At 38.9% G+C, this 27,903-nt stretch overlaps 2 protein-coding genes across 5 annotated transcripts in view; both read right to left on the reverse strand.

Moving 5' to 3' along the window:
* The window catches only part of LOC137258001 (zinc finger CCHC domain-containing protein 2-like), a 186,741-nt gene that overhangs the window by 26,898 nt on the left and 131,940 nt on the right, over positions 1-27,903 (reverse strand). The gene's annotated exons all lie outside the window — the stretch shown is intronic.
* Positions 1,025-27,830, reverse strand: LOC137258254 (transcription initiation factor TFIID subunit 4-like). 3 transcript variants are annotated; one of them, XM_067795859.1, is made up of 14 exons: positions 26,584-27,830; positions 19,066-19,221; positions 15,532-15,772; positions 14,431-14,558; positions 13,319-13,408; positions 12,776-12,928; positions 12,022-12,275; positions 8,441-8,610; positions 7,253-7,383; positions 6,333-6,458; positions 5,459-5,515; positions 5,196-5,309; positions 4,128-4,187; positions 1,025-2,759 (listed from the first exon to the last, which is right to left on the reverse strand). In XM_067795859.1, the coding sequence occupies exons 1-14, from the start codon at positions 27,796-27,798 to the stop codon at positions 2,649-2,651; spliced, it is 3,006 nt and encodes a 1,001-aa protein (XP_067651960.1). In that variant the 5' UTR covers positions 27,799-27,830; the 3' UTR covers positions 1,025-2,648. The 3 variants fall into 3 exon arrangements, with proteins under 3 accessions (XP_067651960.1, XP_067651956.1, XP_067651957.1); XM_067795855.1 differs by having other exon boundaries at positions 19,066-19,239; positions 26,584-27,818; XM_067795856.1 differs by having other exon boundaries at positions 12,022-12,272; positions 19,066-19,239; positions 26,584-27,803.

A 27,903-nucleotide genomic window follows, 5' to 3' on the forward strand; every position in this document is an offset into this window, starting at 1 on the left:
TATGAGAGTAACATGGAATCTGAGTCAAACTTTGATAATGTCTACATCTGGTGAAGAGTAAAACACTGAATTGTCATGTCAATCATATATACATGCTGCCTTGAAAGTGTGAGTTTCCTTCAACATGCCTACAGGTTCTGTGTGATGGTTGAAGAACAGGACTCCCAAATGACTTCCATGAAACAGTATTGCAAATTCTTGTAAGAGACTGTGATGACTAAAATTCATTTTTTCTGTATCAAAGAATCTATTTAAAACATTTTTTACAGCTGACAAAATTGAAAAATTAAATACTGAAATCCTGCACACAAAGTATCAAATTACGTAGAAATTAACAGTTAACTTGGCAACATGAATGCATGTGAAACATATGAAAGAGACGAGGAAAAACTAATATGCATGATACCATGGTTAGAATGGTTATTACACTGCAATCAATCATGAAAGAAATTGCGGAAACAAAATGCATGAATTCAACACAATTCTCTGCACCTGTCTTCATGCTGACTTCACACTTGTATATACTCAAAAAATTAAACAGAATTTATCTGAGTAAATGAATTCATAATTATGTCAGATATGATTCTTGTGATTGTTTCCATGACAACTAAGAGTTACCAAGGTTACAGAGAGAAGATACCAATGTTTCTACAGAGCTTTATCCACAGTTTGAAACAAATGTATTCAGCAAAAATATACATAAATGTTATCTACCTTTAAACATTCATCTGTTTATTCCTTACATAATCGTAAATGCATGTACTTAATTGACACTGTTGACTGTAACAGTACATTCTTTAACCAGTATGCATCAATATGTTCCTTTGGTTTGGTTCTTGATACAGCAATTTCTGCAGTATGTAGAGACACCGATGTCAGTAGCCCCAACATACTTCATGAAGTCTGTTACATTAATCACTGTTTTATTCCAGTTACCTACTGAACTCATTCCCAAGATTAAAAGTACCATCACTGGTCAGGTGAAAATACCAATACAGTCATTTAACAACTCTTCAATAACTTGTTACATTAATCCTTTTTATTTCATATCAGAAAAAAACAAGTTCCCATTCCACAATGCATATCTCGTCTTAACGTATCATTACATATCTTATCAGAAGAGATTCACTGCTACAAGCCCTTGATGCTCCATGAATTGTACATTTCATCCATTCCGGTCACTAAACTACAGAATATCCTCTCTTCCCAATCACTATTATGTCCAATGATAATATTCCAGCCTACAAAAGGAAAATAAATTAATTGAAACATACAATCAATGTATCACATTGTGATAGATGTGTGCCCATGCACAGTAGGTGTGATATTGTCAGTATTGCTTCATCTCATCTCCAGAGCCACCTGTAGAGCACACGGAGAACCAGTCACTTCTGTCACCATGGTTACTCAAGACAGATACCATATGCCATGTGATATTCAATCTCCAGATCAGCCCATAATGATCCTAAAAATAATTTACAAGGGAGTTCAGATTTGCTCTTCTGACCATAAACCATAAATTAAGTTGACTGTAAAATCTTATCAGAAATTGAGGTAAAGTAGCCTTTCTCCGAGTATATGCTCATTTTGAGATGTTGACCAGAGAGATTTCAGGTCAAGAATGACATGCCCTGAGCAGAGATGAGCCTTCTAATTGACAAAATCCTGACCTGGTGTTCTTTGCTGGTTACATAGCAACCAAACTGAAGTGTCTCAGGCATTCTCCTCACAAAGGAACATGACGAATGAATTGATGTGATTCTGTGTAACCGGCAGTGACAATACAGCACTTGTATCCAGATCTTATTCCACACAGTGTGTGTGTCTCTCAAGGCTGTGTATGGTGTCAGTAAATGAGTCTGATATTATGATTCTCGTGTGCTCCTCCTTCACTGCCTACCTACTCACAATACTGAGTGTGGGACTGATGGTTGGCCCACCACTGCCTACAGTTCACCACACGAGGCAGAAGTTATTCAAGTGGGTGCTAGCTGACACTGATGCTGCCTTTATATACGTACAGTGGTCGCTGTCACACCCTGCTTGGTGTTTGGCTACCACCATTTGATAGTCATATTAATATATCATTCAGTGGTAGTCGTACCATGGTCAATGAAGAGTTTTCAGGTGTTTGTGCACTGCCCATGATTTAAATCCTTCCTTAAAGACACAGTGAATGCAGACATATTGGTCTCTATGTTGCTCAGCAACAGTTTATATATCAAAGTTTTATTGTCACATCTCAAAGTGTCAAATATCTTTACATACATATCTGTCTGAGGACAAGCACAGAAAGAACAGTGGTCACAATATCACTCCCAGAAAACAACAAGTCTCCACAGAGCTTCAGTTGCTGCTTGTCTCAAGACATCAGACTTGGGAGTCTGATCAACCATTCTGTAAACACTGCTCCTGATTTTGGAGTTTGTGGTCAACTCCCTTGAATCACGTCCCACCTTTATCACATAGTGGTGACTGTCAGGGCCCCACCCCTCTGCCTGCCTGCCCATCCTCCGCCCGCCCACTCCAGCGGCATAGCACTACTGAGGTCATGTTGCAGGTAAACCTGCAGTGTCACAAGCAGGGGGAGACAACTCCCTCAGGATCACAGCCAGAAAGTTAGTCCAGTCGGCCCGCCAGGGACAGACTCACTTTAGGAATGCTTTATAGAGGATGTTGGACTTAGTGGACGACCGCTCTTGCTCCAACAAGAACATCAAGTCCCTGAGATTCACTCGCTTTATTCTGGGCCTTGACATCTGGAGAGGAAAGAAACATGATGAAAATAATAAATCACAACCACAAAAAATACTTCAGATAACACGGGATAGAAGAGTTGGTTAATAAGTAATAATTCAGTAATATTGCTGAGCGTTGTTTGTATGTGTATTTAGCAGAAATCAACCATCTTAAGTTACAGGTTTGGCTTCTGTGGAAAGAAAGTCATGTTGAAACACGTGGGTATGACTAAATACCAAGGGCCATAGCAACGGGAGCAAATTTCAGTCTCAGTCAAACTTGTTGCCATGGAAATGTCTAAATATTTTATTCAGAAATCCAAAACTACCAAAAGGCACTAGTACACCACCAGACCAAGCTATGTACCAAGTTTGGCGAAGAAATATTGAATGGTTTTAGAGTTCTACTCCAGGAAAGAGCACTACCACCAATTTCAGTCAAAGTCAAACCTGTTGCCATGGAAACACCAAAACTATTTTATTCAGAATTCCAAAACTACCAAAACGCACCGGTACATCAGTAGACCAATCTATGTGTCAAGTTTGGTGAAGAAAGAGTGAGCGGTTTTAGAGCTCTGCTCCGGAAAAAAGCACCACCACCAATTTCATATGAAGTCACAATTGTTGCAATGGAAATGCTAAAATATTTCATTATGAATACCCAAACTACCAAAAGGCACCAGTACACAACCAGATCTATCTATGTGCCAAATTTGGTGAAGAAGTATTGAACTGTTTTAGAGTTCTCCTCCAGGACAGATAAATGTGCAGGGACGGACGGACAGATGGGGTGCATGTTAATACCCCACGTAAATGCGTTGCGGGGGACAAAAGGAGCATTACACCACTAGACCAATCTATGTGTTAAGTTTGGTGAAGACATACTGAACGGTTTTAGAGTTCTGTTCCAGAAAAGATAAATATGCACTGGTGGTTGGAGTGCATTTTAATACCCCCTGCAAAACATGTTTCAGGAGAAAGAAAATGAGAACAGTCATCAATATCCCCCACATTACCTCCAATTTCAGTCTGTCAAACTTGTTGCCATGGAAATGCCCAAAACATTTTATTCGGAATTCCAAAACTATCAAAAGGAACCAGTATACCACTAGACCAATCTATGTGTCAAGTTTGGTGAGGAAATATTGAACGGTTTTAGAGTTCTGCTCTGGAAAAAATATATGTGCAGGGACGGCCGGACGGCCGAATGGGATGAAAAGAGCATTATGGGGGATAAAAAGGCACATATTTGATCACTTTACCAACAGAAGTAGTAAAGCTACTTGGAAATGACATGCTCCCTCATTAATGGACATTTCAATTGGATGGTTGGGTTATGTCGTAATGTAGACAGTCTGCTCTATATGTACTGTACAAAACAAGACTTACTGAAGGCCTGACTGACGAAGAACCCAAACCGTTGCTGAGAGAGCTGCTGCTGGACCCCGCCTGAAACAACATCACGAATCACAGAGCTACTTCACACAGAAAACACGAAGAATGAGTGAGCTTGATTTCATGCAGTTTTTAGCAATATTCCCACAATATCTCAGCTTTGGACCCCAGAAATGGGCTTGACACATTGTACCCATATGTGGAATTAAACCAAGGTCTTTCCCCACCATTGATATCACTGGGAGATAATCAAGTCTTCCTTTTAGGTGGATGTTACATTCCAATACCAGAAACATCACTTGGAACAGACTCAGTTCATGACAACACATGATTTTTTGACATGATTTCAAAACCAGATAAAGTGATATGTCTCCATTTGTGATCAAATAGCCCAAGTCTTTTATTTTTATTTTCTCAGAAAGTGAATACTTTAAAAATTTAACATAACACCAGTGTATGAAATAGCGTCTGCCTTGCAGCCCACTGCTTGCAAGTCACACCACGGACTGACAACTTTATTTGATAGCAGGCCCTGTGCGCCAATACATTTTCCATTGGCATATATTTGACCATGTCATTGAAATATTGCAAAAATAATTTACAATCGTGGTAATTAGATGATGTCTGTATAGATCATGATCCCAGATCAGCCTACCTATTTATCTAACTTTAAATGTGACTGGTCTAGAGAATGCTTTCAGCAAGTGAATCAGGTCATTCTTTTCAGATGGCAGTGACACTAAATGAATTAACAGTGACCATCAAGTCATGGTTTCATTAAATTTGCTTTTGCACAAGTTTAAGTTTACCTCACTACAAATAATTCATTAATTACTTTCTTTTAACACCATATCTCAATTACATACATTTAATACAGGGTCCATTACATGTTAACAGGGCCGACAACATTTTTTAGTAACCAGCCCTGTGGGCTTCCTTTCTTCTTGTAGGAGTTTCATACACTGATATTACATCAACAAGTTTAATACGTCAGGATAATCCACTCAGGACAGAAATTCCTGATTAATATTAATGGCCTAAGTTGGAACTAAATTTCCATACCCCTTGCCCCTGATCCGCTGATTCTGTTTTCCGCTTTTTGCGTGGACCAATGGCAAGTAGAGCAGTCTGGTTAGCTTCCTTCTGCCTCATTGCCTCAATCTCCTGTAGTTGAAACTGTCACCAAACAGAAGACATTCAAAATCAATACATCTCAACTCAATGTAACACAAACTGGCTTGTCTTCAGAACACAATTTGTCACACAGAAGCAACTTTACAGTATCAGTGTTACCTGCTTGAGGCTATGTAAAAGTCAGAACAAACCTCTTTGGCTTTTTGTTTCAATTTCATCTGCTCTGGATCCTCATTTTTGGACCGACTCTGAAAAGTGACATCAATGTTACGTCAAAACTCCCAGATAAAATTGTTATTTTCAAATAATTAGACAAATCTTAAACAGTGCTTTCTTAAAAAACAAACCAAAAAAACATAGAAAACTCAATACAACAATAAAACATGGACAGCAATATTCCCCACTAGTAGTTCCTATTTTGACAACTATTTATTCTTCTAAAAGACAGTGATTAATAAGCTGTTAAATGAGATAATGTATTCCCATTAGGGACACTGTGCATTATGTCAGGAAACATATTACAAGGGCCATAACTCTGTAAAGAATCATAACACAGTTTCCATATGCTCTAACTCTCTCATATTGGAACACAGTTTCACTTTTCAAACTCCATCAACGGGTTCATGCCCTGAAAATTCATACTTCATTTGGATTCCCTATCTATAAAGGTTTCTGAGTAAATCTGTCCCATCTACTCAGACGAATACACAAAGGAAACCTATATCCTTCTCCCACTTCCTGATGGCGGATCATAAACTTCGTTCAACAACCTTTTAAAGTTTTAATATATTCCTCAAAAATTATACTCATAAAACAATAGATCAATATAGAAATACTGGATTTCAATTGTTTGTATTATTTCAAACAAGGCATATTTTGCTACTGTCACCAATAAATTAATAGGTAATTGGTGTTGTTCTTTCAAAAATAGCACAGCAAGTCTCCACATGTGTATCAAAGGTTTCTGAAGTTACATCACTGATATATGTATCATTATGACTTTGCAATCTACAGCTCAAACAGATCACAATCTTAATCCCAGTTCTTTTCATCAGATACACTCACCTTTATTGCTCGTAAGAGTATCTCTCTCTCTTGCTCTTCATGTCGCTTCTTTTCTAACTTGTCTAATTCTTGTAAAAAATTTAACTGAGATTTTATATCTTTTGTAACCTCGTACCTTGGGTCCATCTGAAAGACACACAATCAGATAGTGTTAGGTCTATCTGAGTTCAGAAATAGTACAGGCAGTCTATGTCAAAACATCATCATCGTTTTATCTTTACCAAGATGTCGCCACATAACCCTTTAAGTACAAAACCTCCTAACACATCCTGTTATAACACAAGCAGTGCTAAAACATTCTGGGATCTTGTGAGTTTATAAGCATCAGGTACTGACAAAGACACTTCAGGCTTAATTTCAAACGCAAGTGACTGAGTCAGTGGGAATAGTTTTTAGCAGTATAGCAGAATCAGCAATACTCCAACAATATCATAGCAGGTAATAAGCTTCATACGTTGTACCCATACAAGGAAACAAACTCCAGTCAATGACTTGAACACTCTAAGCACTAGTAATCTCACTAACCCTTCAAACACTAGTGAAAGAGCGTGTATGGTTGTATGTTGTTTTAGCAATAATTCCGCAATATCACGGTTGGGGACAACAAAAATGTGCTTCAGATATTTTACCTATGTAGGGAATAGATCCTGCTTCCTGAGCTCAACAAGCGAATACTTTAACCACTTCCCTACCCCATCGCACCCTTTCAAACACTAACAGCCACTGGTCATTCCTAATGACCACCTACATTCATTGACAGGTGGCAAGACGAGGTACCAGATGTAGATGGGATGCCACTATTTCAAACACTGGATACTTAATACAGCTTTTTCCTTGTCCTTGTTATTATCACTTTATCTAGCACAACTGAGTACATGGCACTAAACATGTAATATAAACACAAAGATTCAATATCTCACCTTATAAATTTCTATTCTATGTTCTGCTATTGTGGACAAGCGCTCTACCATATTCCTAAGTCTCTCTTGTGTAGCATGGGAAATAATATTCACTACATCTGATGCTATTTCTTCCACACCATGTTTTTTAGCTGAAATGAGAGGTTGTACTGTTAGATAAATATCAAAGACATCTTGACATACAACACAGTTGCACAGTGTTACACCACAAGCCGACATGAAGACATCACAGGTCTCATGACAAGAAATGTATGACACCACAGTTGCTTCATTTGTTTGATTGATTTTAATGCAGCACTTAGTAATATTCCAAGTGTATGGCACAGGTGTGCAAACCAAGTCAGTAAGACTGACCAACCAATCCATTTAGTCGCCTTTCAGGACAAGCAGTTGTACGGAGTTGTACAGAGACATAACACTTTGAATGTTGTAACTGTGACTCTGTATTCTTTAAATTATAATTATACATATCAGTATTTTAAAACCTTACCTTCAATGACAGAATGAGGAAGTTCTCTATAAATAATAATTCCTGCAGTGATGCATCACTTAAATTCAAACAAACCTACAGGTGTTTCTGATTTTGTGAAAACAGTCCTCCTTTGGGTACTAAAAAGCATTAAAATGTCCATTTTAGAACCCTTTGACTATTTTTAAGAAGATATTTACATAATAAAAACTCATTTTTGTCTTGTCTTGTTGAGCCACCCCTGTAGGGCCCCCTGCTGCCCCAAGAGCCAAGAGGAGGTAACTCTAAGCAGCCAAGATCAGGTGACCCTAAGCATGAACCTTGCACCTCACTTTTCATGCTGAGCATAATCAGACAGAATGACAGAATTCTGTATTACGTATCACACATTGTTCTTATTATCAAGCAATGCATTATGAATCTACTAGCATCTTCAGTACTCTTTTGCCATGAAGACAATGTCTCATGTATAAACAGAGGTATATCCAACCCCTGTTTTAGAATTAAATTTGTCATGTGAAGTTATAGATTAGAATAGGTCCTTAGCAACTAAGTTTGTCCTTAGCAACAAGTAATCATAAAAGGGTATATGGTAATTTCCCAGAATGTCAGCCAAATGATGGAATAAAAGGCAAAGTGATAACAAAAGTCTGACCTCCAATCCTAAATCAGGGTCGAGGAAATGACTTCTGAAGTTTGTTACTGGATACGACACTTACCTACTGCATGTATCCTACTGAGTAATGGCCCATGATAAAGAAACGTTTCATCTTTACATGACCGTATTTGTGTTCCAATAAATTCTGCATTGGTTGCTAATATATTTTTGGATTCTTCTGTTAAGTTGACACCTCCCATGGTAGCTACATCATTGATGTCATCATCATCTCTGAAACGAAGAAGCATACATAAATAACTAACTGTAAATGTCAACATTAGGATACAAACACTGTAAACAATCAACAATACAGCATATCTATACAAAAACATGATGACACACATCTTGACAGACAGAAAAAATGGTGAAAGGTCTGGGATGACAGCCAATAAATAGCGACTGGGTGACATATATAATGTGTAATCCCCCAATGTAAGCTGTAACCAGATTTGAAGACATTCAGTTCAACAATTCATAAGGTATACTGTGTTAAGAAGAGCAGAGATGCCAACCCTGAATCAAATTCCTGAGCCCTGAAGGTGAGAGTTAAGACTTAGGGGGCTTGGGCCAGTTTTGATGGTAGGGGTCAGGGGCCTCAGCTAAAAATCTTCAGATTTAACCAGGAAATATGCAATTTCTGGCCATACTTTGCCAGAAAATACTTTACTCAAATGATATACTTCAATGACTTTTTACTAAAATTCTTTAAAACATTCTAAATTTATAAACATCATTTTATTTTCTAAAAATTTGGACTCTTTTTATATACAAATCGGAGCGTGGATTTTGTATTTAAAAATCGGATAACGCCTCCTAAATCGGAGTGGTTGGTATCTCAGCAAGAGTTTGAAAAGTGTTCAAAGTCTTCACCCAAATCAACTGATGTCCGCATAATCCCCCAGTGCCATCCTCAATATCTCCCGGGTATATGTTCTGATAAATCTACAGTATACCCTGGATGCATCTAAAGCTTAGCCCGATGAATTTATTGCCTCCTCCGGCTGGCTTTTTATCCAATCAGGTGTGTATGCTGGGAAGTTGAGTGTATCAATCACAATTCACTTTCACTTCGTAAAATATCTAACTGAATACATTTGGCAACTCTTCCCTGAAAGAGGTAGGAGGAGTTCTTGCATATATTTTTGTTAGAGTTTCGAACCTGTTAATTTATCTGTATGATTTCCCTGAAATCTGAGTCACACTGCAAACAAACCTTGCACCTGCACCCGCTATCTTTTCTAACACTGGCAAGGTCGATTGTAACGCCGATTGGCTACTGTGAGAATGCGCAGTCAGAAAAGAGAGGTAATAAAATTACTGGGCCGACTCGTAGTTGCATCCAGGGTGTAGTGGCCCAGAGTAGGCTATCACTGAACTTGATTCAGGGCATATGTACAGATGGACGCTGCTGAATACATAGTCCCCCATTCAGTGTTGGGACAATTACATGTGTCTTGATATTTTGACACATTTCTGAATCCTGTATGAGTCACCCAGCATAACGAATATGAAATATATTCACTGAGTCTTTTGCAACACGCACCTTTGTCTTTGGAGATTCAGGTCATACAACCTATGTGTAACTGCCATAGGATCAATTCAATCACAGTAATCAATAACATAAACATTACCTGTCCATGATATTTTTCACGATAACTTTGCTTCAATAGACAAAAGCTACCAAATCAAAAATACATACAAAAAGTTACAATGCATAAAATACATTTCAACATTCATGAACAGATAAAGACCTGAATACATCTGTTAACCTTCAGAGTGAGTGAGTGAGTGAGTGAGTGAGTGAGTGAGTGAGTGAGTGAGTGAGTGAGTGAGTGAATTTAGTTTTACACCACACTCAGCAATATTACAGCTATGTAGTGGCAGTCTGTAGGTAACATAGTCTGGACCAGACAATCCAGTGATCAACTGCATGAGCATCGATATACACAGTCAGGAAATGATAACATGTGTCAACCAAGTCAACGAGTCTGACAACCCGATCCCGTAAGTCGCCTCTTACGACAAGCATGGGTTAGTGAAGAAAAATTCTAACCCAGATCTTCACAGATTGTCTTCAGTGTGGACCTCATAGGTTCAAATCACACAATTTGGATTGTCGTGAGAACAGAGTTGATTTTGTGACTATTGTCAGAAGGATAATGTGACTACTGTTTAGAATAAGGTATTTGTAATAGGGATTTATTTACAAATAAATGGGTGCAACAACACGTGTTTGTTGTGTGGAATGGCTGCTCTTTGGATTAGAGGGAAAAAACAACACTACTAGTGAGTGAGTTGTTCTCTATAAAATTTAGTGATCGGGTTGATTAGAGTATACAGAAAGTTTTGTACAAATAGATATATTGCACTGGCATGCCATGGCAACTAACTAGTTGCCCCACTTTATATTGCTAACTCTGTAAGAGTTAATAGCATTGAAGTTCTCAAAATGTTCTCATGGGTAGCCCCAGGTTTGATCTCCTGGTACTCTTTAAGGATGTTATCCAGGTGAGCGGATTGGGGTTGAGTGTAACCGGCTTTGCCGTGATGGATTCTATTGGGAACGTCATCCCGATTTTGCTGGCAGTACACCGCCTATGGTTCAGTAATAAGTTCATTTTCGTCGACGGTGTGCGACCAGTTTTGAAACGGCGTGACTCCCACGTATGTGACCTGCTCTGCAGCTGGGTGTTTCCAGATGTTTTCACAGGTACTGGTGGCTTGACTGGGCCCTGATTTGGACCTCTTGGTGGGGCCGATCTTCTGCCAGTAGTTGGGGGCGTCAGGCTGGGGGCCATGAGTGCGGCGGATATGTGCCAAGCAGTCATCGTTACGACTGTAGTTTTAGGCACAGATAATGCACTGATGTCAGGCATCTGTGTTTTTGTTGTTTACATGGCGTGTGAGGGCATCTTTCAGTGAAAATTTTGTAGGACAAATCGTGCAAGTGTATGCCATTTTCTCCATGTTGGATGATTGTGACGTCACATTGTGATATCAAGGTTTGTTGTATATACGTTATCGGAGGCACTGGTGGTTTATCGACGTCATCGTTTGGGTAACGTGGCAGAGTGAGTGAGTGTCTGCTGTGTTGAGGACTAGGTGCCGTATTTGTCCATAAGGATTGTGACTGATAGTATCAGAAATAAAGAATAGGTAAGGCGAAAGGGATATTTCAGCCTACAATCCTGACATTGAGTCCTTGCGGGTGCAACGTATGAAAGTGAGGAGGTATACTACATTATGGGATTGGCAAATGTAGCTTCGTGTTTTGAAGGCCTTTTTGGTGACGGAACTAGAACCATTCTGTTGTTTTTTCGTGGCTCTTTCGTGGGGGAGGATAAGAGAGATTTCCTGTCCTGGACTCAATGACAGGATTGTAGGCTGAAATATCCCTTTCGTCTTACCTATTGTTTCAGAGAAAAGAATGAAGTCACTTGGGTCCTTGACATGTACTACTCAAGAGAAACTACATAATATAGTAATGATGCTGACAAGTAAAAGTAGAAGTAAAACTAAGGTACAATCTAGTAACCACAGCATCCTGGCAGGGCTAAGGGCATAACCAATCACAAAGAGCCCCTGCTGCAGTCAGTCCACAAAAATCACTAAGTTTAAAAATGTTTAAAAAACTATACATACTTGAGAGATTCAAACTTTCTCTTCTCTTTATGTGCAGATTCACTCTTGCTTGTTCCCATGTGAGCCTGCAAGGCACTGACAGTGGTTGGCATGGCTCCAGGGGCGGAGGATGTGACTCCCTGCTTGTTGCGGACTAATGACTGAACAGGCTGGGGCAAAGCATTCAGGGGAGGACCCTTATTTGACAACCGGAACTGGACATTGGGATTTTGAGGTGTCCCTCCCCCATATCCAAGAGTATTTGAGGCTTGCTGCTGTAGGAAGAAAGTAAAGCATAATTAATAAGGTCTTATGAAGACAGCATTGGCTGACGCACAGCAGACACATACTACAGTAAATACAGGACATTTCCACGATATCAGGACTATTCAACTCAATGGTAAATCACTACTCTTCCGACATACAGTTTACCTTCTACCAACCACTAAGAGTATTTGTTCTTCCATTTGAATAACGGGCTCAGTCTTCAAACCAACAAAAGTGATCAGAACATAACAAATCCCCCCAACCCCCCAAAATTTGCAAGAACAAATCATCTGATAGATAGTGAAAAAAAGAAAGTTATTTTACTAAGTCCAAATTGTTTCCATGAAAACAGAGAAAACAAGAAAAGCAAAAGTCTAAAAACAGCAAAAGGCACCACGTTGAGGCCTGTCTCATATATGAGTCAAGTTTTATTGATAAATATTGAGTGATTTTTCAGGTTATGCTCTGGAACTGAAATCTGCCCCCAAATGCAAATAAAATGACTTACCTGCAGATGCTGGACAGGCAGGTTGGGCTGTATGGCTTGTTGGGTTTGTACTGCTGGTATGTGCTGCTGTATTACTTTCCCCTTGGGCGCCGTCACTCCTTCTATCGTCATCTTGTTGGATATAAGACACTGACGCAACAGCGGGAGACTTTTCTGTAATCAACAAGCACAGCACTTCAATAAACTGATTCTTTTTCACATGTTTAGTGCTTTGTCAAAAATATACAAATAAACAAGTCCATCTGAAAGTCATTCTCAATGGTGCTTTGCCACAGCTTTGTGGGCATTTAAGAATTAGATTATTAGAATATAGAGTGTGCTTATGTCCTTCTACTTAACATTGTTCAATTTGATTTATTACAACTAATAACCTCGAATTGTCTGTTTGATGAAAACCACCTGATATTGTCAACTCCCTTACTGCTCTTTATGTATACAATTCTAATGTCAGCATGACATAGCTGCCTCTCACAAACTGTTGTCCTGGACTAGGCTAAACATGACAAAAGGTATCAGAGCATACAGCCACCAAGTTGGACTTACTTTCAAAAACGGAATAAGGTACGGCTGTGGTGAAGATTTCAACTCTTCTTGTAACCTTGCTGTGAACATTTCTGGCTGCACCCGATCATCCTGGAAGCAAACGCAGAACAATACAATGGTTTATTATCCACATGGTCAACATGTGGGTGATTGCATATTAATCTTGTACGTCACATGTCATATCCCACTGACCTATGTCATAATGCCCTGACCCGAGATTGCAACGATTTGATTGAATAACTGATGACCTCTCAGTTAGGTCACGTTGTGATGGAGACATATTTTCATTCATAACAAACATGAATTCATTCATTTTACAAGTTAAATGTATTGTGGGAATGTAAACATTGCATACATTGTTGTGTGGCTGTTTAATGTGTGCTTAGAACTGAGAAACTATATGTCTCAAAATGCATAAACACAGTCTTTCCACCAGTGATGTTAGCCAAGTGAAGCAACTGTAAACCAAGAGACAGGGTGTTACACAGTGGTTTACTTAAAGAGGTAGTTTGAGGCGAGGACAACTGACATGCATCATAACGTCAGTTACCAAGGGGGCAGACGCCGTATTGACCGTAATAAAGTTTGACGTTTGCAAAATTGTGCTACTGTGCAAAATTCTTCCGCAACCTCATTATGTAGGCGGCTTCATGTTGAAAACATAAAAATACAAAAATACGCTATTTGGTCAATTTAATGTATGCAAGATGTGTGTAACAAATCAAATACCATGCTCAGCCTCTTTACATACAAATTATATAAAACTTGTGACCCTCCTTTGGTGTTTGCCCGAGCAAAAGGAAGGACACTTGTTTCTTATAATTCATGTGTAATGAGACTTTGTGTAGTATTCTCTGTCTGCACACTGAGGTCTTGGATCAAATTCACGTCCAAGCTGACATAGAGTGATGTTGACATATGATGATATGATAGTAACAGGTTTTAGGTGCTTTCCATGTTGGTGAAATCCGAGCAGAACAGGTAAGTTGCTGACAATCCAAGAAACATAAGGTTCGATCCAACAATCATATGTTTCTGTACAGCAAATTAAAGCCACTTACGCAGTTGGGCCCTCTTTCCCCAATACAAACATATCCAGACATCTGACTTACAATGAGGCCTTGTATAAGTTCGCGGACATTCCGGACAGTCTGTGGTGGCTGACTTGAGGCCAGTTTGATGAGGGTTGACAGAAAGTTTTTACATTTCTTCACATTTTCCATTGGTTGAGAGGCTGGACCTGTACAAGTAAGGCAAAAGTCAATGCTTTGATCCACCACCAGAAAAGCATAGTCACCATGTAAAAACACTTGTGATCAACAAGTTAAGTTGAAACCATCATAGGAAATGTATACCTAGTGATCACAAATGTTTTTCAGCTCGCTTGACATATCATCTGATTGCATGGGAGAACTTTTCATGTAGTAAACTATAGTTGTGTTGAGAATCTTTACAATGTTGGATGTAATCATGATGAGGAGTGTTCTGACAAATTTCATGAAGGCATTGTGGATGTGCTATACGGACCATGTCATTCACAATACTCCTGTCATGACATGGTTGTGGTACAACATATGGCTTATCCATGAAATAAGCCCAAAACACAGACATACATCAGGGCTGGTAACTTCAAGATGTTACGTTCCACCCCCAAAAAGGACTTAACCAGACAAGATCCGGTGAATTTATCAGGATGAATGGAACATCTAAACTTTTTACCAGACCATCGGATGATTCTCTTTATGTAATTTCTTGAGAGAATTACTTTAAAAACATCTTTTGACTTTCATGGCATGACAGGTGTTGAGTGATAAGTTACTCAGACGTCATCAAACATAATAGCAAAACACTTTTCAATTCCATGGCATCATCAGCAATCTGAAAATGTTTCATAATCTGGCTTATGGGAAGATAAACTTCTAATGAAGATGACATGTAGGAAGTTTTGTGAAATTCATTCATTAATTCAAAAGTGCTTAATTTTGTACACTTGTCAGATATCCGAATGACACTGAGTGACCTTCACCTGCAAGGTCATGGAATCACATCATATGTAAATCTACTACTTTTGTTTAACTTTGGTGTTACAAATATCTTCAAACAGTTCACTTTCAAACAATGTATGATTTCAGTTGAGAGGCAAAAGTCTCTGTGGCCCCATGAACAAACCTGTCCATCTCCTTCAGAATCATTAATGTTAAACTGCCACTTACCATGTGGTGCCACCCCCTGTGCTGCTGCTGCCCCACCCCCTGACACTGCTGCTTGTGGCTGCCCAATTGACCCTGGAACCTGTACTGTGTTGGGAGCAGTACTGGAGAGATGAGTGTTGACTACAGGCATGGTCGTACCAGTTTGCTGGAGAACAGTAGGCTGCCCACGACCTTGACCTACAGGTGGCTGGATTGTAACGTACGTTTGAACAGTACCAGAACGTCCCTGTGTTGTTATAGGCTGAAACATTGAAGTTCACAGTCAGCAAGAGGTGTTGGCTGGAATAGAAACAGGACATTTACACCTACTTCTTCTTTAAACACCCAAATGTATTTCAAATTCAGAAAACATTACATACATTTTGGGGGGAAAAAACAACAGAAAATTCTTCATGAAGTTTGCCTCCAGTTAGCACAAAAACAAAATACATAACCTTCCAATCTAATGACATCACTTCTATACAACAGATTTCTACAACAGTATACCTTAAATAAAACTGTACAATAGGCTTCTAACTAGATTAATAATCTAATTTTCTGACTAAAATTGATATTTTATACTTATCCTGACTCATGCTTAATTGCTTATCTCCTCTTCCCTGGCAAAGGTAATGGAATACCTGAGATCCCTTGAAGTTCCCTTCTAAAAGAAGCAGATGTATAAATACACTCATCCACCAGTAGCCTCCCTTTACCCGCGCACATGGTCAGCTGACCGGCCATGATTATCACTCTCTCCTTAATAATCACCCGATACGAGAATTGTAGGAATTCTGCGTGCCTGCCAGGGGTGGCTGGGAGGGCTTTCATCATGAGGCAGGATAAGTACAAAATATCAATTTTATTCAGAAAATTACATACTTTTCCTTATCCTGACTCATGCTTAATTGCTTACAGAATCCGACGGAAACGGCAGTGGGTCAGGCCACGCTTGATACTGCTGGCTGTCAAAATTACTTGGAATGGCGATAATTCAGTCCTATACTTCTAATATTCATTGTAGATTCTGGGAGGATCACATCCAGTCGAACTTCTTCTGCAGAAGGCTTTGTTGACGTGATGATATCCAAAATGACTAGCATTGTGCTAGTGTCTGATGCAACTGAATGTCAAGATATTCCCATTAAGACTAGTTGCGACACTTCTTCATGTACAAGTATCTTCATTACGAGTACAGGGTCATAATCACTTGTGCTAGTCTGTTCAAGACATGTGCATGGACTCTCCACCATTATACTCCGCAGAGCGTCTGGCTTCCACAAGTCATTGGTGCAAAAAAATTCCCACCTCTTAAAGCTGATGTAGACAGACTGTCTTCCAGGTAGATATGTCGGAATTTTTCTGCCACAGATAATACCGTCATCTCTTGTGATCGGAGGTGCAATTTGCAGTGGTCTCTTGTAGTCGTCTTGAAGAATCTTTGTGATGTATTCGTCGTTGAGAATTCCCCATTTCTTCCAGCAGAGTTGAAGTCAACCACCCACTTGAGACAGTTGTAAAAAACTCCAGTTGTTCCGAACCTGATCTTCAATGTTTACCTCTTCCTACGTCCCTAGACGAACAGCCGGACATCTGAGGGCGCTTGTTTCCTCCATTGGGGCAACGAAAGGAAGAAGATGACTTCTCCCCTTGAGCGTTAAACTTCTTATCCCTCGCTCTCTGTACCCTGGACAACTTGGACTTGCTAGTGTAACGTTGATTTGTCTGCATAAGTACTGAAGTCTAGGTGTCAATGGATTTGATCATCATGACTTCCCCGGAGTCTTGAGCAACTGTCCTTGCTACCTCTTCAGTCCTCCCATCAAATGAACAACTGTCCTTGCTACCTCTTCAGTCTTCCCATCAAACACAGTAGGTGCAGACCATGGTTCTTGATACAAAGACTTCGTGAAGTTCTCACTCCATGACTTGCCTAGTCATGGAGTGAGAACTTCACGAAGTCTTATCCTTGTCGACGAAGTAGATTTAGACCCGCAGTAGTAGAGGCTAGATGTTCAGACACAAACTGTTGATCCTTCCTCTGAGTGATAAGTGCTGACAGGATCATTCTCTCTTCCTCGTTGGCAAGAATTGTTGTAATGAGAGTTTCGTTTATGGCTCTAGATTGAGCTAGTCCGAAGACTTCGACGACCTAGATTTCACTCACCAGACCCTAGACATAACCTCAGAGATACGGCTGACATATCACTGGAATGAATCTCACCAGAAATAGATAAACAGTTACCTGAATTTACATCACCAGATTTTGACAATGCTAATGCAATCCGACGTTGCCTGTCCCTCACACGTCTGTGAACAGACCATATGTATAAGATAAATTCTGATTCAGATAAATTTCTGCAAAACTGACAAGTATCAGAAGAACATAAGGGCTTACATGCCAGACAAAATAAGTGCAGATCAACCGCTGACAGCCATAATCAACACTGTAGACACGATTTCATCACGATTTCAACTAAATCTCAGTTCACGATATATGTGCTAAATAAAGACAAAATAATCACGAAATTGATAAATAATGATGCATATTACCGCATACAACACAATTTTAGTTAGAGGGCTAAAAGAATGAAAAACGTATCGCCATATACGGGACCCCAGGAGCTTCCAGTCGCCCTTGTCGGGTGATAGGGAGAGAGTGACAATCATGGCCAGTCAGCTGACCATGTGCGCGGCTAAAGGGAGGCTACTCGTGGGTGTATGCATTTTTACGTCCACTTCTTTTAGAAGAGAACTTCAAGGCATCTCAGGTATTCCACTACCTTCGCCAGGGAAGAGGAGATAAGCAATTAAGCATGAGTCAGGATAAGAAAAAATAAATATTTTAACACGAAAAACTGTGTTCCAAAAGTTGTGCAAGATCATATGATATCACTTAGGAGAAATCGTTTTGACATTAAATTTGTAAAATGCCCTGAAAATGCTATGATGTCACAATGCTACGACATCGCTGCTCTGCAAGTCTGATTGTAGTGTTGAGAGACATAGCTCTGTCTTTGGAAACTAATGAATAACTTTTTATTATAACTAGAATCTCACCCTCGCATCCACTTATATGAATTTTATCAACACTCCTTCATAAAAGTAAAAATATCCAAGGCTTGGTAAGGATATTTGTAACTTTATCAAGTCGTGTTGATAAAACTGATATCAGTAGACACAATGGTGAGATTCTCTATACATGTACATCCCAACAATAATCCAGATCACGTCACTTCGGTCATCTATAGAAGGATCCCACCCTTTTAAGTGAACAATTTCTGCACGCTAGATATGAAAAAGATCATTGCTGTTGTTCAGATAAGTCCTGGTTTCAGATCAGTTCATTTCTTTGTAGACAGTTGTTTTTCAAAATGTCCAGCAGAATTTGATAGTGATATTAAATGATACTCCCACAAATTGAACATGACATACTTTAGTGTTGACAAATCTAAAAACATAATCAGCAACAACAATGATCAAAATCCACTGTCAGGGACAATTTAAGATATACTTTAGCACCAGTAATCATAATGCATTTAGAGCATTTCTTACCCTGACATTCTGTAACTTATTGGTTGATGTTGGCACCGTCGTAACGATGGACTGCGACCCCGGCACAGCTCCCTGACCCGTCGTGGACATCAACATCAGCTGTCCCTGTTCATTCTTCACCAGGAGAGTCCCTGGTTGCAGTTGGAATCCACCAGGCTGTAATGTTATTGTATTCTGCAAACACCAAAGTTACTCATCTCTCATTTGACAGCTGCAGTAGGGGTTCACCAGTGTTAAGGACAACACCCATGCAGCCATGCAGGCAATGCCACTAGTGGCAGCCACGAGCAATAAGTCAACTTTGACGTTACACATGTACACAAACAAGCAGTCACTATCATGTCTAAAGGCTAGTCCAGTCAACTAGCAATTAATACATGCAGAAATATGAAGGGCTCAGTTCATTACTGCTATCTCAGTATTTGAAATCAGGGATGAAACTCAAAGGATCAAAGGATCATCAATAGCTTACTGACAAAGATGGATGCTTTTTTTAAAAATGCACCCTTGACAACTCTGTCATTCTCTAATTTCTAACACTGAAAGGATTAAATGTGTTAAGTGACGGAATCAGAAAGTGTAATATGGTTAGAACTGACAGAGGATCTTATTATGGAAACAATTAAGCCAGAGAGACAAGAAATGTTAAATAAGAACCTAGGAAGCAGTTTTGTGAGAACTGAACATTTCAATTCCTTTGGACTGTCATCATTGCAAATGTTTAGAATAAAGCACTCAGTTCACAAAAGCAAAAGAAAGTAAAATAAACAAATAACTTCACAACAAAACTGAAGGTCAAGTTTTTCACTAAGAAACAAGAAAATGCTTGTTTTATTTTTTTAATCTTACTTTAGTTTAGCTATGTAACAAATACCCAATAAAACAAAAGCCTCGAGATGTGAACAACCTTAACATATATTCAGTTTAATCAGAAGCAGCTGTCTACAGTTTGACACTCTCTTGTACAGCACAGTGACTTAATAACCTCATAACATCATAGAAGACTTTCCCTAAAACCTTTTGTCATACAATTACAATATTCGTTCATGAAACAAACATGAGAAGATTTTATAATGCTTAAGTCAGATAGCATCTGGGGATACAGAAAGAGTTTAATTCATACGTTGTTTTCACGTTAGTGTTGTTTGACAAACTGAAAAATTCAAAAATACACCAGATAGTCAAAACAACCAAGCATTGAACACAATTTTGAATAATCGAACAGTATAGGTTTTGTCCCAAGGCTTCTAACTGTATTAATTAAGGGTTTATTCTCTACTTCCAAGTTAATATGTGACCACAGAAGCTGAAAAGTATTATGCTGGTGTCTTTTGTTCTCATTAAATATGAAATCATTATGATAAAATTGATAGTTTATACTTTTCCTGTCTCATACTATATTGCTTATCTCCCTTTCGATGGTTACATAGACACTTGAATCCGTTTCTTCCCAAGAACATTGAAAATTCACTCACCCATCACAAGTCCAACTATAAGGATATCATGATACATAAGTTTCATGAATCGTGATGTAAACACAACACCCATGTCACAATTTGATACATATAAGGTCAACACCTGTTTTAATATTTCACATTTCATAATTGTCCATGGAAATATTTTTGATTCTCAGAGATTAAAAATTTCTAATTTCCCATCTTTGTGCAGGAAAAATAATCATAATCTCATAATATAAAAAAACATGATACAACTGCAATTTTGTAAACGATACAATAACATATTTAAACCAATACCTTCAAAACTAAATACATGTATCTATAGAGTTTTGAATGTACTGAAAATAGTATCATCTTAGATGATGTATCGTGGCATCCCAAGCCACTTTCCCACAAAAGACATCTCATATAACCCAAACCATGCTCTCATCACTCCCTCCTGAATATGCCCACTCCAGGGCCTGCAATGAAGCCTGTAGTGCCATGCTCTCATCACTCTCTCCTGAATATGCCCACTCAAGTGCCTGCAATGAAACCTGTAGTGCCATGCTCTCATTGCTCTCTCCTGAAGCCTGTAGTGCCATGCTCTCATCACTCTCTCCTGAATATGCCCACTCTAGGGCCTGCAATGAAGCCTGTAGTGCCAAGATGTGATGTTTAGGAGGTCCCCTCCAATCCTGAGTCAGGATGAATATAAAATATCAATTTTATCATAAAAATGACAAATTTTCCTCATCCTGCCTCATCCTGACCAGGACCCCCTGGTCGGCATGTCATCAACAAGTCAATATGATAAAGTTAAATTTCTTATCGTCTGGCAGGAACTATGAGTTATCGCACTACTACAAGGGGCCGAATGGGTGGATCCCAGATACATCTTCTGTAGAGATATGCCGTAAGATGACAGCTCCTATCCAAAATGAGATGGTTGTTCAAGAGATTTCAATTGTTATGCGGGTGACAGCAGGATGAAGAAACTTGCTTGAACTTCCTTGTAGCAGTCCATTCTAAGTAGAAAGGCTCTCATTGGGAACAGGGACAGGTCTTGTGCATCATCTGGTCCCAGGATCGTAGACAATGCTGGGATGTAGAACTGTCTGTCTGTCTGCCTGACCTGGTAGTTGATTCTTCACAACGAAGTCCCATCTAAGTCTCAGGTGGGTTGCTGCATGCTCAGACATCCAAGCAGCTGTAGCTAGAGCCAGAAAGAAGAGCATCTTCTATGTTAGCATCTCACAGGTAGAGTGTCTCAGTGGCTGGTCAGATGTTGCTGCAATACATTGATGACCCAGACTGAACTCTTCTGCTGCTGGTCTTCAAGCATGAATGGCCTTAGTAGCATGTTCAAGAACTTAGGTGTGCTTGCCTTTGTATGTGCCTCTCGTGAGTATAGAGCTGATTGCTGGCAAATATGTTGAGAATGTAGACAACTCCAGGTGTCTAGTAACTCTCAGATGACACAGGTACTCTGCTACATGTGGACATGATGCTTTCATGGAGGAAGAGCTTCTTCTGTGTTAGCAGCTCAAAGGTAGCGTCTCGGTGTCTGGTAGTCATTGCTAGTCAGATGCCCCAGCACTACACTGATGTCCCAGGCTGGAGCTCTAGACTTCTGCTACAGGTCTTCAAGCATGAATGACCTCTGTAGGGCGACAAGTTCAGGTATTTTGGTGAGCTTGACTCCCAAGTTCAGGGCGAGTATGGCGTTGATTGCTGCCAAATACGTCGAGGGTGTAGATCCCTTCAGGTGTCAAGAAGCTCTCAGATGACATAGGAACTCTGCTACTTGCAGACATGAAGCTTTCCAAAAACTTGTGGTAACAGGATCGGTGACAAAAACGTGTGCATCCAGTCCATCCCATGGAATGGCTAGAGTGATGATGGCCCAGGCTTGAGGATCTGGTACTGGTGAGACTTACACTGGTGACTGAATCATGTTGCAGACAGATCTATGAGGGGATGGCCTTCAGTCAACAGTTGGAACGTTTCCTGGTGCAGCGTCACTCTGTAGGTGATGGGCGAACTTGTTCCAATAAGTATAATGTAAGTGTATTGATATCTAATTCCCAGATCAAGTACATGCTGCGTTATGCAACACACATCAACCTGTGCATGTCATACAGTCACATGGAAAATTTATTTTGTTGATGTATGTCACAATAGCACCATTTCAAAGATCAATGTGCATCAGTCTCGAATTGTCTATTTATAAAAATCACATTGCAAGTATTACTGACAGCTGCATCTAACAACATCCAAAGATCACAAGATGATTATGATTAAATAAATGGTTGACAACCTCAATAAGTAATAAGTATTAGTTATTACTGGTTCATGACTAACTGCTTGACTTGTTAGTACTTTATTTGTTTAGATTCAGAACAAACATGGCACATAAATGTTAACTTTGAACTTAATTCTAGTCTAAAAACACCATTAATTATGGTCTTGTAATGAAAAACTGTCGGCTAAAAAAGAACATGTGAATCACCATAGAAATACCTTAATTAGAAACTCTGCAGACGGTCAAAACTGTATGTATATGTGGATATAATTTCTACAAGAGAGCACAATGTCTGCTACACCCAGTTTAACTGTTTATACAATCCAAAAATGTAATTGAGTGGAACAACGTCACCACAGATGTTGATTGTCTGCACTGATGAGTCTTATCTTGAGGACAAGATAACAGTTATCAATCTTGCACAAACAAAACCATTATGTACCAATGTATACACACTATGACATACTGTGGGATAAAGACAATGCATTGATCAAATTCATCTATAATGGAACAGTTTATCTGAGATAGATTAGTTTCCAGTTATATTCATGATTTCATTCATTTTGAGGTCATAATAAAATATCAGTATGACGTGTCAGTGTGTAGTTTTCATCACAATTTTATAAAGAGACGTCATGCATAAACTAGAAATTCATAAAATTTGTATTTAATGACAGGTTGAAAATTGTTTTTAGGGGATTAAGAGTAGCACCACAGTCACTGATTCTCACACATCCTCTACCAGTATGAAATAGAACCCACAACTTTGGTACAACAAATTGTTGATTTAACCAAAGCAGTGACAGAAGATACACAATGGTGGAATAGGTCTTGCTTTGAATAGACTCTCTAAAATTATGGTTGTCTGCGTATCAGTTCCTCAAACATGATATAATAAAAGAAAGTTCTCATGGATTAACATGATTAAATCATCATATGATAAACAACACCTGAAGGATGGTTGAACGATGCTCCTGAAGATGTTCTGCTCATTCTCTTTATTATGTCCAGGATACATTAACTCACAGAACCACACATCTCCATGCCAGGCTTTCAATATTCGTAGTCATGACTATTAGCTGCATTCTCAAACATGTAAACAATATTCAAATGTCAAACATTTGAATTAAACAGCTACTAGTGATCATGGACACAAAGCCTTTTTTCTCTTTTCTCATACAATGTGAAGAATGATGTTGCCATCAGGTTCGTGTATATTAGCCACTACTAGGATCTACCTTGTAATAGATAACATACAAAACACCATTCATCATCAAAATTCATATGATAACCTCACAGGTGTGACATTTCTACTATCATTGTAAATCGTGGTGTATGTCATGTTTTTAAAACAAACATGGTACTGTTGACCAAAAAAAGATAGCAAATTACAATGTCCATGGATCTGAAATGAGATAGGCCATGCCAAACCATTAACCAATATATGTCCTCAAAACAACCTCATTACATTACCAAACAAAGTACAATGATCATTAGTGTTATGGAATGATTGAGTAGGTTTTACACTGCTTTTAGCAATATTCCAGCAATATTTCAAGATGGAAAACAGCAGAAATGTACTTCACACACAGAATTTGTAGGGATCCAGAGACTGGTCTTTTCTGTTACAAGTAAATATTTTAACAAGGCTACCCCTGCTCCCTTGCTGTTTTGGAGAAACTTTCTGTGTGGTCACCTATCATTATGAAAACATAATGGATCCCAGTACATTACATAATCACCCTCGACTGCAAACTTACTCAAAGAAACCAGTAAAAATAGTCTTTTATATTTGACCAAATAATTTATGAACTACTAACAGAAAAGCATTGTTTCTTACTCTGTTGTTAGCAGTTAAGGACCCCCAAAACACTTCGATATATTTTGCATTCAAACAATTAAAGGTGCTGACATTATCATAAAAATGGGCTTTTCACATATCTTAACAGCTAAAAGATTAGTTGAATATTTTGGATACTGATAGAAAAATCAAGATCAGCTTCTACTACTTGAAATCATTTTATGATCATATTTCTCCCCAATATGAAATATCAGTGCCACCACTGACTCTGAAAAGAAAGAAATTCTGTCCAGTCAATGCAGATGACAATATGCATGACTTTGGGTTGTCACAGTCTTAAATTATCTGCAACCAATTACTTGTTTTACTGAAACTGTTACATATCCAATTAACAGTTTTGATGATATTAAAAGATTTAAAACATTCACAATGCAATATTATGTTCCATTATGTTTGAAAGTGACTAGTGGTTGGCTAATATGGAACAGGCAAATATATCACTGGTTGGGAATTCTTGTCAATCTGTATCTAATTATCTGAATAATGTTGATTAACTTATTTAAAGTGATAAATGATGAATATTCTATTGTTACAAGAGTACCCACATAATACATAAATGTACCATGTGGGACATAGAGAAACAAAAATAAGGGAGTTGTTTTTTCTTAAAATTTGATTAGTGGGATGCTGCCAATCCTGGTCAGATGTGTTCTTTGAGGTGAGTGCAAACTACAACTGCTGACTGAACACACTGTAAGTAATTCATGCCTTTGAACAATTTGGTCTCACTGAACATAATGCTGGTTATGTTTAAAAAAATGACTTTGAGGAACTATATGTGCTGAATGTGTTGGGTGACAACAGAACCAGTTCAGTGTTTCAAACCAATGTTATCATTGTCATTGCCTTCAACAATAAAACACCAGAACAGGTCTTGTAGGTGAACACTACTGTGTAAAGTTTAAGCTAAACTTTCTTAAAAAGCAATAAGTCTAGAAAATTTGTGAGGTTCACAATTAACAAGAACATCATAACTGAGTAATATGACCACAGATGACACTTCCAAAATGGTATGCCAGTCAGATATTTGTAATCCATCAGCATTCCCTGACCAGAGCAAATGTCTTGCTATCAATAGATACACAAATTGGTAAGTATTATAATAATGTAATGTTCAGAAAACTCCTAATGTTTCATCCTGAAATAACTACTGAAAGAGGTAACTTCAAATTAACGTTGATGTAAGCAGAAAAATACAAGAACCTATTACATGCAAGCATAAAGAAATGATTTTGAGTTTTTAGTTTGTACCCAAACTTGTCACACAGCCTGCACAGCTGTAAGCATTTCTTGACAACTGTGTACATCTCTTTTAGTCTCAGATTATGACACGAGCAAGTTTCTCTATTATAAGTGAAAGATTCTTTTCATGCTTCTGTCTGCGTTATTCCAAGCATAAGAAACCAACAGGGTCACTTCAAAACACTTTGAACCTACAGGGAATTGAAACCAAGGTTACATCATTAATAGTGAACACTCTACCTAACTGCACCTAAGATAAAACAAATTGTTTATTATCCAAAATTCCTAAAATGACCATAATCTATGTAACAACAGTGTTATTAATCCAGTCATGACATAGTGGGTAGAATAACTGTTCACAAAGCATCCTGTGAAATTTGAATTATTGATGATACAATATATATTCATAAGTATATATATCAAAATGTTTTTTGAATTGTACCAAATAATGATCCTCCCATGTTTGAAATTTGCTGCATGAAATTTCACACATTTATGAGAGATGACACAACTGTTGAAAGTGCAATTGTAAATGAGTATATGTATGCTCATAGCATTCATACGAACTATTATCTAAGTACACTTGTTAATTATTTAGAATGATAACAGAATATTAATATATTAAACAAACAAATAGTGCATGCTATCAAGCTTTACATCATAACAGTACTCACCGCTGATTGCTGCCGAGGTGCAATGCTGATCTGCTGGGGTTGTTGTGCTGCGATTCGGATAGGATTGGACATCCTTTGACCCCCTTTAGTCACGCCGGTAGTGCGGGTACCTGACGCATTAACATTCACAATTTGGACAGGTCCCCCACTTGTCCCTTGAGTGGACACCACAGACGGTCGAACCACCGTCACTTGTTGGTGGGGTGGATGTTGTGTCCGCACTGTGATCACACTTGGACTAGCACTGCCCTTAATATTCGATATCGACACATTGTGCATATTGCCACCTGCACCACTTAAATGGGCTCCTCCAGGGAGCATGGAACTGTCTGAATGTGTACCTGGCACATTCAAATGAATAGTCTGCATGTTCATAGACTCCTGTTTCACCTCCTGCTTTATTATATAGGGTGAGCTAGGGTTGTTTTCCTGTTTCACTGCAACATTTCCTGGCTCCTGTTTCATTAAGAAAGGCTGAGACGATGATACAGATGGATCTTTACCTCTGTGGATGTTCTGTACAGTCTGCTGATGAGGACTCCCATTTTGGGCTACTGAAATAGGCTTCTGTTCAGCAGCAATTGTGGCTAAATTGTAAATAGCATTGCTTGCTGCAGAGTTGTCTCTGGTGGCACTCAAGCCACTTGTTCCATGTACACTTGTAGTAACAGAATTGGCATTGCTGTTGCCTATACTATTCATAAACGATCCTGTATTGGAAGCAGGTATATGTACAACAGTTGTGTTTGTTGGGTTGATTGCATTATTTTGGGGTTGTGTAATAATCCGTATATGAGACGGATTAGCAGCCTTGCTATTGACAGTGTTTACATTCAGCAGGGAAACCCCTCCGGTGGTTGCAGGGACTGGGGAAGAGTTTATAATAGAGGCAATTCCAAGAATCTGATTTTCTGAAAGATTCGATTTTGAAGTGGGACCAAAGGAAGCATTCAGGGCAGTGTTGTTATGAATTTGCAAACCTTTCTGTCCGGCACTTGTCGTCGAGTTTGCTACAAAACTGGGGTTTGTGGAAGTTACATTGGTGGATGATGTACCAATATGATTATTGTTGACGGAGGCGTCTGATATTGTCTTCGGTGGTTCCTTATTTGTTGGTGAAGCTAACTGGGATTCTAGGGACCCAACTAACGCGCTCACTGCTCTTTCATCGATTTCAGATGATAGCAAGTCATCAATAGAACCTGGGTCCGCCATTTCCCCAGCTCGCCAAATTTTAGACTGAAACAGCGCATGCGTAAAGCAGAGGCTGCTGGGATATGTTAGTAAAGCGAAGACGGAGCCTGCTTGCAGTACAACTGA

The sequence above is a fragment of the Haliotis asinina genome, chromosome 12 (assembly GCF_037392515.1).
Source record: "Haliotis asinina isolate JCU_RB_2024 chromosome 12, JCU_Hal_asi_v2, whole genome shotgun sequence".
Lineage (NCBI taxonomy): Eukaryota > Metazoa > Mollusca > Gastropoda > Lepetellida > Haliotidae > Haliotis > Haliotis asinina.

What these genes read in the sequence shown, in the direction of transcription:
- LOC137258254 (XM_067795855.1), bottom strand. Translation starts at nt 27,798, where the DNA reads ATGGCGGACCCAGGTTCTATTGATGACTTGCTATCATCTGAAATCGAT. An exon ending in CACCTCGGCAGCAATCAGCG is followed by an intron (nt 19,240 to 26,583) that starts GTGAGTACTGTT and finishes TGGTGTTTGCAG; the next exon opens with AATACAATAACATTACAGCC. An exon ending in ACCTTATTCCGTTTTTGAAA is followed by an intron (nt 12,929 to 13,318) that starts GTAAGTCCAACT and finishes TGTTGATTACAG; the next exon opens with AAAAGTCTCCCGCTGTTGCG.